The sequence below is a fragment of the Microchirus variegatus genome (genome assembly GCF_963457635.1).
Source record: "Microchirus variegatus genome assembly, chromosome: 10".
NCBI classification, from domain to species: domain Eukaryota; kingdom Metazoa; phylum Chordata; class Actinopteri; order Pleuronectiformes; family Soleidae; genus Microchirus; species Microchirus variegatus.
In genome coordinates, this window is record NC_139811.1 from 3,721,088 (window position 1) to 3,732,386 (window position 11,299).

General features: G+C 40.1%; 2 protein-coding genes across 2 annotated transcripts; both read left to right on the forward strand.

The window, feature by feature from the left end:
• Positions 1-1,260: 1,260 nt before the first annotated feature.
• Positions 1,261-5,350, forward strand: lin7b (lin-7 homolog B (C. elegans)). Its single transcript, XM_083896429.1, has 6 exons — positions 1,261-1,499; positions 3,036-3,154; positions 3,316-3,387; positions 3,477-3,686; positions 3,793-3,956; positions 4,707-5,350. Exons 1-6 carry the CDS (start codon positions 1,424-1,426, stop codon positions 4,726-4,728), a joined length of 663 nt encoding a protein of 220 aa, XP_083752555.1. The 5' UTR covers positions 1,261-1,423; the 3' UTR covers positions 4,729-5,350.
• A 2,915-nt stretch (positions 5,351-8,265) lies between these two features.
• Positions 8,266-11,034, forward strand: ppp1r35 (protein phosphatase 1, regulatory subunit 35; the record flags this gene model as incomplete). The annotated part of the gene is made up of 5 exons (XM_083896493.1): positions 8,266-8,451; positions 8,994-9,084; positions 10,386-10,486; positions 10,569-10,659; positions 10,736-11,034. The coding sequence occupies 5 exons, from the start codon at positions 8,266-8,268 to the stop codon at positions 11,032-11,034; spliced, it is 768 nt and encodes a 255-aa protein (XP_083752619.1).
• Between the last annotated feature and the right edge of the window lie 265 nt (positions 11,035-11,299).

Consider the following 11,299-nt stretch of genomic DNA (forward strand, 5'->3'; position numbering starts at 1 on the left):
GCTTCTTTTTCGCCGTAACGCTATCGCTGCCTTGATCTGTTTTGATTTGATTTGTGTTTCGAATGCAGGTTGGCGGGCCACAATCTTACAAGGCTGGTTTTCCACTTGCCGACAGTATTTAACCATCGCAATGACTTAATGAGGAAATTAATGTTTATTTGTTAAACCTATGGCTGAAGCCGCTTCTGATGGCGTTAAATTGAGCCAAAAATCAACTGCATCCGACATGATCGCGCATCAGTTCTGAATGATAACCAGCCTTTTATTGTAAAGTATTACTGAAGTTTAACTTAAATACCGACTTAAATCTCTGAATTCTCGCTTTTCGAAAATGTTATTTATTTTATTTAATCACTGTGATAACTCCCACTATTATTACTTTATCGTGCTGCAAATTATATTTATTATATCGCTATAACCAATTACAGCATCACTTGAAGACATTCAATAATATTTTTTATTAGAAATTAATCAATGATATTACATGAACGTGTCTCTAATTTTAATGACAATATACCTTCTGCGACAATCTGATAGAAACATTAGAAATTATGCAGGGCCAGCCCAAGGCATAATCGAACAAAGCCGCGGCTTAAGGCCCTATGACCACTAGAGGGCCCTCCTGTTGATTTACATTATCATTGAAGTATTTTTTTCATTTAATGCTGTGTTTTTACATATAAAAGTCAAATCTTTGTATTACAGGAGTGTATTTCCCCCCCCCCCCCCCAAAAAAAAATTGTGCACATTTTTATATTTTATTCATAAACCCTTTGGTTTTATATATTGATTCTGTGTCGCCAGTAGGGGGAGTTGCTGATTTTGCCAAATATTAATTGAAAGATTTTTCTGTAAATGTGCAAATCTGGTGTCTGCTTCCATCCATAGTTGACAGAGTAGAATAAGTACAATAACTTTAGTATAGTAGGTGTGTGAATGATCAATAATCATTATTATTGGCAGTAACAGAGGGCCCCATGTAGGCTTGGGTCTGCCCTGAACATATGTTTATGTGAATATGTAACTCTATTCTGGAATAATTTTTAGCAGAAAATATCCATTTTTTTAAAAAGTCGAATTTGTTGTTCAAAAAATACAAAAACACAATATAAGATTTAAAGAAACCCTAATGAATAAATCAATCATAGAGAGACACAGTTCAGCACTACGCCCGTGGTGCGCGTTCACGTCGGATGCAGTCGATTTTCGGCAGGCGGACCTTTTTCCGCGCAACACCTGTGATCCTCTGCGTCAGGTCGCCTCGTCTGCTCCAGCATCCTCCGGCGTCTCTTTCCTCTCCTTCACCCCGCTGCTGCTCCACATGTCACCCTGAAAAAGATGGACGTCACATCTCTGTGAATAACGTTTTGTTTACGCGTTGGTGTTTTTTTGTGGCGTGAATTTTGACGGAGATTTTCTCACAATGATGTCCACTTACTACCACCCCGTGAAGGATGCAGACATGGCGGCCATGACGGAGCCGCTTTGCCTCGAGAGAGGTAAGGAAAGAAGAAAGGAAGGAAACCAAGCCGAGGACGGAGTGACAGTAACGCAGAGTTCAATATTTTGTACCCGAAGCTAACGCTGAATAATTCGGCTGTCATTTAAAATGTTCCGGTGAAGTCGGTGTCGCAGTTTAATTGACTGCTAACGTTCGGGGTTAGCTTGTCGCGCGACCGATGCTCGCCCGCCCCCCTCCGTCCGTCGCACCGTGACAGCCGAGCACCAAACGTTCTTAAATACAGCTTTTTAGTTTAATTTCTCGGTTCATATCATGTAAATAGTGGTTATATGACATTTTTTTTATTAACATGTAGCTATTACTATGTCGTGTAGCGCGAGTAGAGGCCCGGGTGGGGACGGGAAAAAAAATCGTTTTACGGTTTCACGGAGGACGGAATTGCGCATAACACCTGTCATTTCCGACCCGAGCAGGTAGCGGTATCACGGTTTCTTTCAATCATATTTGAGTACATTCGCTCTTTATGCGCTCTTTTACATTAAAATGCAACAATAAGTCGAACAAATTAAAACAAAAATACACATTCGGGTTTGCGCAAATAATACATGATTCCAGGAATGATTGGAAATAGGCTATGAAGATGTTTAGATTTGAGCTGAAACAATTACTTAAGTAATTGATTACTAAATTAATCGTCGACTATTTTGATCATCGATTAATCAGATTTGAATATTTTTTTCATGATCGAAACAAGATTTATGATTGTTTTTGCTTCAAAATGTGAATATTTCCTCTTGTTTTTTTGCTCCATAAAACAAATAAATTTCAGTTTATGGACAAAAACAAGACCTGAGTTTGAGAACCTCATTATTTCCAGGTTTGACAAACACTCATCAACACTTTTTAATGTTTTCTGACATTTTATGGACCAAACGATTACTCGAATCGAAGTTTGGCTTGAAACTACTCGCTGACATAATGCAAAAATAGTGACTTCACATAACGTCACACACAATGACAGAAGCTGTATCTGTGACGTGTACCCTCTAAATCCGTGTTTCCAACGAGTGGAATGGTCCATATCTATAAGAATAACTTTCATTAAGGGCACCATATGTAAGATTGTGGCCAAAAACGGTTACTACACTCAAATTCAAAATACTGAGGTCTTCTAGGCTTCGTTTTCTCCACCATTGTAGCTCAGACTAACTGACAATCCGTGGTTGCTCGGCAGCTGAGAGTCTACTGACTGCAATGATTGGTAGGTGGCGCCACATGCCAAAACAGGATTTCAAAACATAAGCTAGATTTGCAGTCTGCAAAATATTTTTTTTAATGCAAATATTTTGGCTGTACTGTTGTTGTTGGTGAGTTCAGTTTGTTATATGAACATTATTCCTGAGTCTCTGTGACATATAAGGAGGATTTTATGGCCAGTTGCTTTAGATTTATTACATAATGCACCTTTAAATAGCATAATAAGAAAAGTCATTACCAAACTCGTATCATTTGAAATGTAACTTTATGAGAGAGTTGCTGCAGCACGGTAACCCTCGTTGTTGTTTTTCTGTAGACGTGTGCAGAGTGATCGAGCTCCTGGACCGTCTGCAGCGCAGCGGCGAGCTGCCTCCGCCCAAACTCCAGGCCTTGCAGAGAGTCCTGCAGAGTAAATTCTGTGCTGCCATCAGAGAGGTGAGGCTTGCACGGCAGAAATGTCACACGTTACAGCAGAACTATGCAGGAATTTTGAAGAAATGAAAGAGATGATTCCAGTAGAAATTGCCATAAGAGTTATCTGTGCCTTGCTAGCACCGTCACATCAAACACACATCCACTAACCTGCTGTCCTTCAGGTGTATGAGCAGCTGTATGACACTCTCGACATCGTTGGAGGACCAGAGGTGCGAGCACAGGCAACAGCCAAGGTATTACCCGCATGTTCATTAATTAAAGGCTACTTTTGTGATGTACTTTTGTAAATAATTTGATTCATTTGGATTCCTACCCCGTCTAGGCCACAGTGGCAGCGTTTGCAGCGAGCGAGGGCCACGCGCACCCAAGGGTGGTGGAACTCCCCAAGACAGAAGAGGGTCTGGGCTTTAACATCATGGGTGGCAAGGAGCAGAACTCGCCCATCTACATCTCCAGAGTGATCCCTGGTGGTGTGGCTGACCGCCAAGGAGGCTTGAAGAGAGGCGACCAGCTGCTGTCTGTCAATGGTGTGGTAAGAAGATCTGGAGATCCTCTGTTAACTTCATTTTCCTCCTCTGCTGTTGTGACGAGTGTAACTTAAAACTCTCACCCATGTGTCGTTATCGTCGTCCTGGCAGAGTGTTGAGGGGGAGCACCACGAGAAGGCGGTGGAGCTGCTGAAAGCTGCCCAGGGTTCAGTCAAACTGGTGGTTCGTTACACCCCCAAGGTCCTTGAGGAAATGGAAGCTCGCTTCGAGAAGATGAGGAGCGCCCGCCGACGGCAGCAGCACGCCAGCTACTCGTGAGTCTGCTCTTTAGTCCCTAATCTTTGATAACCGGTGTCTCAGCAGGTCCCAAAAAATCCCTAATACACAGTTATTTTATATACTGTGTTCATATGAAAAATCACAATTTGCTATATAGGATATATATATTTCCACCTCAGGATAAAGAATTGCTGCTGCACCATAGATGTCACTGAACCAGTGTTTGAATTTAATGTGTTTTCTTAGCGTCTGATATCAACGACACATCAGTGTGTTTTGTGATTTGTGTTTTGCGTTTTTTTTTTCGTGTTTGTGTTTGTGTTTGTGATTTGCGTTTGTGATTTTTGTTTTGAGTTTGTGATTTTGAGATTTGTGATTGTTTTTTGATTTGCGTTTGTGATTTGCGTTTGTTTTTTGTTTTGCATTTGTGTTTTTTGATCTGCATTTGTGTTTTGTGATTTGCGTTTGTTTTGACATTTACGTTTTTTGTTTCGCGTTTGTGTTTTGCGTTTGTGATTTTTGTTTTGCGTTCGTGATTTTTGTTTTGCGTTTGTGATTTTTGTTTTGCGTTTGTGATTTGCGTTTGTTTTGACATTTGCGTTTTTTGTTTTGCGTTTGTGTTTTGTGATTTGCGTTTTGTGATTTGCGTTTGTTTTTTGTTTAGCATTTGCGTTTGTGATTTGCGTTTGTTTTTTGTTTAGCATTTGCGTTTGTGATTTGCGTTTGTTTTGAGATTCCGTTTTTTCTCTCAGGGTGGAAGCGTAATTCTACCTCTCTTCTTGCAGATCACTGGAGTCTCGGGGTTAGTCGATCCAACGCCTTCATCCACCTCATAGTACAACCCTCCTGCCTCTTCTGTTCCAATGGGAGGAAAGACTGTCGAGGAGAAGCAAGAACCAAAAGAGCCTACTGTCACCTGTTACCTGAACTGCTTCATGAAGCCAACAATGCAGTGTTTTTGTTTGTTTGTTTCTTTGTTTGTTTAGTCCTCAGTTTAATTTTTAGACCCATTTATTTTCATCTTATTGCCTCAAAACCTCATGATATCTTCGTGTTTATCGAACTCAAACCATCGACATTCTCAGAGGAAAAGGTTAAAACTATATTGTGTTATGTTCCTATTCCCAGACACACATAGACGATGTAAAACAAGTGAAAATATAGCGCATAAATGGGTCTTTACCTTCAGAACTCCTCACAAAATGTATTGTAGTGATGATTTATGGCTTTCCTGCTCATAGGAGAACAGTTTAATAATTCACACCAGTTACAGCAGACCACAAACTTTGGAATGAGATGGGGGTTCAAGGGAGTTTAGGTTAGAGCAATATTTATTATGCGTATTCTTGTATCATACGTGGTGTACTGCATTGCATCAGTGTCGACTGTGTTTGGACCATTCATTAGCGTTAAAGGTCCAGTGTGTGTCAATAACTCACATCTTGAATTTTCCAGGCAAGTTTGGGGGGGGGAGGGGGACTTTGTTAAAGTGATATTTATACACACTTTCTGCCAATAAACCCTCCTAAATGTTACACACTGGACCTTAAAGAACGACAGTGACGTTGTAGTTGGCGAGACTCATGTTAGACAAAGCGTTTTTGTATTTATTGTATTTGTATTTATTTATTTATTTCTATGTACTATGTTTATTTAGTTGCATAATTACTTGTGAAAAAAAAAGTATTGAAGTCTACTGCAACATCTTAAAATCCCATTCTCATGTAGCTGAAGTTTGCATTTATGAGGAATTAAAGGGACATTTGTGACCAAAACGTTTTGATTTGTTGTTTTGCAATCCTGTGTGAGTAGGCATGACCGTATGAATCTACGTTCACATGTGTGTAACTGCCTTTTTTCTTTTCCTTGTGTATGTATTAGTATTAGTTATGTATGCAGTATATCTAGAAAAATAAAGTCTGATTCTGAAGGCAGCATTTAATGCCGTGTTTATTTTAACACAAAGTGAAAATGCTGTTTCAAAGGTAAGACATGTTCAAAACCATACATTTGAGCAGTGTTTTCCAAACTATATACAGGGACAAATGGCCCTTTTCCACTATGGTCCTGGCTCGTTTCGCCTCACCTTGGCACGGCACAGGTTTGGTTGCATTTCCACTGCAAATTTCCCTGGTAATTGTTGGTGATTAACCCACGTTTTGTGGATTGTTAAGTCTTTTTACTGATCTTCTCAGCACACTTGGAACCTCCCCAGAGCAGGTATTTAAAAAAAAAGTACTTGGTAACAGATACTATGCTAGTGAAAACCGCAACTTAACCGTGCAATATGTGTAACTTCAATACAAAACAAAATTGTACATAATGTTCATTTATAGCCGTATCTGTGACAGCTAGCTGCCATTAGCATTTCCAAGAGCTGTTTTGACAGTTTTTTTTGTCATCATGTTTGATGTTTAAAACATATATGTATGCAATTCTGAACTAAAATGTAGGTTAAATTCTTGCGAAAAATTAGTTTGGGGTCCCAAAATAAATCCATGTGACCCATGTGTGGGTCTCAACCCAGTGTTTGGGAACCGCTGCTTTAAAATTCACTCTATAAACCATTTGTAAAGGTTTCAAACCTTTGGTACTATAGTAAATTGTCTTTATTTTTAAAAAATATAATAAAGAATCATAATATAATATATAGCTTTTCTATTCTTGATGGTTCATCCAGAGCCAGAAGATGGCGCTAACGCAAACACATGAATCCAAGCTAACGTCAAAGCCCTCAGATGAAGAAGACACGGGTTTGAGGGGCATTTTTGAAACGGAAACGTCGTCAAACGCTGGGATCATTTGTCATGTCATTCAAAGGCAGATATTAGTAAATATCTTTGCTGTGAATTATCGTGTTTAACTGGATTTAACAGATTAATTAACGCACCGTTAGCAGCAGGTGAGTTACTTTGCGCGAGCTAACACAGCTAACTAGCTTTATAGCATCTCAAAGCTAGCTGTAGCTGCCACTTGTTGACGTGTTTGACCGTTTGGTTAAATTTGGTTAATTCTCTACATTAGCAGAGAATGAACACTGAGTAAACTAACATTTTCTTCTTCTTATGCTCATTAAAAAGTCATTTAAAAGTCCGCAGCTTCTTACGTAAGAGGATATTTCAACGGACGGAAAGTGACTTTCACTATTTATTAGCTTGTTTAAGGGATTTGCTGTCGTCGCAGAGAAACCTATAAAAGATCCATTAAAAATACTTTTGGCAGGTTGTGAAACCGCCTTCTGTATAAAGATGCTCAAAATGGACATTTCCCTGCATTTTATTATGCTTAATACTTAATACTTAATATACTTAATTATGCTCAAATCGTCACAGAGTCCAAATATTCATTAAAATAGTGTTTGATTTTGTCTATTGTTTATGTCGAGAACCAATGAGTTTGTAATCTGGAAGTATTTGCTCAATATGAATTATCTGTGTGTTTTCTGTGTATTTTAATTACATGTTGGTTAGGGATGTGAATCTTTGGGTGGCTCACAATTCCGATTCTTAGGGTCACGATTCGATTCTCGATTCAACCGATTCGATTCCTACGATTCTCGATTCAAAAATTGATAAAATGCAGTGCGTTAAGGCAAATTATGGCATCAAAACAATACAGTTTGTATAAGATAATGTGATCACACAAAGGCAAACTTAAGACAAAAGTTAACATTTATTCATTCAAAACATATAAAAACTTACTTATTGTACAAAAAAATGAATTGCATAAATAAAAGCTTAGGCAAGCTGCCTTTTTCTCCCAGAAGAAAAATAAACTGTACACAAATAACACAAACCGTTTTTTGTGTGGTTTTTCAAAATAGAAACTTAATTTTTTTTTTTTCAAAAATCTATTTTTGAAGTTTATGAATCGATTCTGAATCGTGGATCATTAGAATCGCGATTCATAAAATGTCAGAAAATGTTAAAAAACGTCGATCAGTGTTTATCAAAACTGGAAAATATGATGTTCTCTAATGTCTTTGTTTTGTCCACAAACCAAAATTATTCAGTTTTAATGATTTATTTGTTTAATAGAGCAAAGAAACCAAGAAAATATTCACATTTAAGAAGCTAAAACAATCAGAAATCTTGTTTTAATCATGAAAAAAGCTTCAAACCGATTATCAATTATCAAAATAGTCGGCGGTAAATTTAATAATCGATTCAACGATTAATCGCTTCAGCTCTAGTTCAAAGGTGTTTGTATTAGATATGTACTGAATTGTGTTGGCGGTGATGTTTACAGCAGACATTGACTGTTCAAACGTGTTCTTCAGTGGAGCATTACACTAAAAATCCTCTCCTCAGCCCTAACCCTAACCCTCTGGTGTTTCCTCTTAGTATGAGAAGTTCGTCGTCACTCCTCTCCCCTCCTCACTCTCCTCTCCCAGCCCCTCGACCACTGGCGTTGACCTCTTCAGTGACCGGCTGTCCAGAGCTCGACCTTTCTGTCGTCGCCTCCCCGTCTCCTAAAAGTGACCAACCAAAGCTGCACCATCGCTCTTATGGACAGGCCGTCAGGAAGAAGGTGATGTAAAAATCGGTCGTAATTTAAAGGTGCCATATGTAAGAATGTGGCCAAACACCGTTAATACATTCAAATTCAAAATACCCAAGGACTTTTAGGTTTCATTTTCTGACGTAACTGGCAACCCGTGGTTGCTCGGCAGCTGAGACTCTACTGACTGCAATGACTGGTAGAGGGCGATAGGTGGCGCCACATGCCAAAACATGATTTCAAAACATAAACATGATTTACAGTCTGCAAAATATATTTTTTTACTGTACTGTTGTTGTTGGTGAGTTCAGTTTGTTATATGAACATTATTCCTGAGTCTCTGTGACATATTAGGAGGATTTTATGGCCAGTTGATTTAGATTTATTACATAATGCACCTTTAATGCTTTAACCGTAGACATATTGCCATTTGAGTTTCCGATGTTAACAGAACATAGATCTCGCACAGATCTCTACACAGCTGTGTAAAACTGTGTGTTTGTTTGTGATGACATCATGGTCAGCTTTAATGTGTTTGTGTCCTGATTTCCTTCCGTCTCCTTGTCCTGCAGATGTGTTGTGAGGAGCCAGCAGAGGGCACAGTAACTCTGGAGCCTCACGTCACGTCACACAAAGATGCCCCACATAAGCAGCCAGTCAGAGGTCAGTGGCATATCACCATGGTAACCAGTGTCTGATGTCTTGTACTTAATATATACACTACCTTTCAAAAGTTTTGTGCTCACCCATACAATGTTTTTATTTTACATTAAAAGTCACACTTTTATTCATCAAAAGTGTTGCAAAATGAATAGAAAATATAGTCAAGACATTGAGAAGATTAGAAATAATTATTTTTATTCTAAATAATCATTTTGCCCTTTTGTCAAAGAACCAGCTAAACTGTTTTCAGCTGTGCTAACATCATTGCACAAGGGTTTTCTAATCATCCAATAGTCTTCTAACATTAGCAAACACAATGTACCATTAGAACAGTGGAAATGGGCCTCTATACATCTATGTACATATTCCATTAAAAACCCAGACGTTTGCAGCTTAGAGTTTAGATTCTCTGCCCCCGCCACTATGCACTATCCTTTCTTTCTCGTCGTGTTCGCGTGGCATGTTATAGCATGTCGTATTGTGTGAAGGTGTAAAAACCAGGAAGCGTATCATCATTGGCAACATATGCGTTCATGGAAGCGGATCTCAGCGGCTCTGTTGTTGTTGTAAACAAGCTCTCGCTGTGGGGAGGACGTGGACGTACGTGTACATTTACGGCTCGCGTATTATAAAAAATGTCGGGTTTAAATCAGGCTCGTAATTACAGTTATTTTGTCGGGTCGGGTCGGGCTCCAAGCTCTAATGCAGCTAGAATAGTCGTTTACCACATTAACAATGTATAGAGTGTATTTCTGATTCATTTAATGTTGTATTCATTGAAAAAAAAGTGCTTTTCGTTCAAAAATAAGGAGATTTCTAAGTGACCTCAAACCTTTGAACGGTTGTGTATACATTAAACTCCATGTGACATTGCATATGTTTGGTGTTTAAAGGTGCATTATGTAATAAATCTAAATCAACTGGCCATAAAATCCTCCTAATATGTCACAGAGACTCAGGAATAATGTTCATATAACAAACTGAACTCACCAACAACAACAGTACAGACAAAATATTGGCATTAAAAAATATTTTGCAGACTGCAAATCATGTTTATGTTTTGAAATCATGTTTTGGGATGTGGCGCCACCTACCGCCGTCTACCAATCATTGCAGTCAGTAGAGTCTCAGCTGCCGAGCAACCACGGGTTGCCAGTTACGTCAGAAAACGAAACCTAAAAGGCCTCGGGTATTTTGAATTTGAATGTAGTAACCGTTTTTGGCCGCATTCTTACGTATGGCGCCTTTAACAGACGTTAACTCTGAGTAACATTTGTCCTCGTCTCCTCTGCTCGCTGAAGTCCTCAGACAGTTGTCGGAGTGTCCTGGTGATCCAGGCTGTATGGAGACGGTGGGGCTAAACACCACACTGGCTCTGAAGGCGGAGCTTCAGTCACTGCAGGTCCAACTGTCTTTGTCATCACTCATGATAAACACGTAAAAACAGCCTCAGACTGTTGGCTAACGTCTCCGTCGTCCCACAGGGCGTGGAGTTTGATCCTCAGAGGGCCGTTCAGGAGACTCTGCGTCGATCAGAGAGGACCAAGAACCTGATTAACACGAGAGCGACCGAAGGTAAACGTTGATGTATTTGACGTTGTTGTGAAGTTTGCTCTCTCACAAAGTTCCTCACCTCCCTCTCTGCCCGCAGTGGTGAACGTCTCTCGCTCCCAGCACCTCTTCACCTCTCTGGTCAGCGTCAGCGTGCAGAAGGATCAGCTCATCAGTCACGCTCTTCACGACCGCCCGCTCGCTCACACGCCGTGCCACGACATCAGAGCGGCGGACGGCCCCTCCCTGAGCGTCTTCGTGTCCTCTAACACGGTCAGACAGAAGCCCCTCCCCCAGAACGGAGAGCCCACGCACGACAAGCCCAAGCCGTCATCGCGGCCCGCCCACTCGACCTTTGACCTCTTCAGAAGACAACGGCGGTGGGAGGGCACGTCCTGATGATAGCGATGCGTTAAAATGAACCCGGAAGGACTGGAGTTATTTCGGACGCTACATCTCAAACGATGAAAGGAGCAACAGCGCGGGGTTAAAGGGATAGTTCGGAATTTTGGACATAAGACCTATTTTCCAACTCAGCCGGTGTGATGGAGACATTTTTTAAGAAATTTCATTCAGTTCTTCTAGTTGCCGAGTTCGCTGGTGCTATGGCTAGCGCAAGTCAATGGTACACGTTAGCATGGCATTAGAAACACTCATACCGACT

Bases quoted from the DNA above. Each gene is read 5' to 3' on its own strand.
- lin7b (XM_083896429.1), top strand. From the start codon at position 1,424: ATGATGTCCACTTACTACCACCCCGTGAAGGATGCAGACATGGCGGCC. The intron at 3,155-3,315 runs GTGAGGCTTGCA...GCTGTCCTTCAG, and splicing joins TCTGTGCTGCCATCAGAGAG to GTGTATGAGCAGCTGTATGA. The intron at 3,388-3,476 runs GTATTACCCGCA...TACCCCGTCTAG, and splicing joins GAGCACAGGCAACAGCCAAG to GCCACAGTGGCAGCGTTTGC.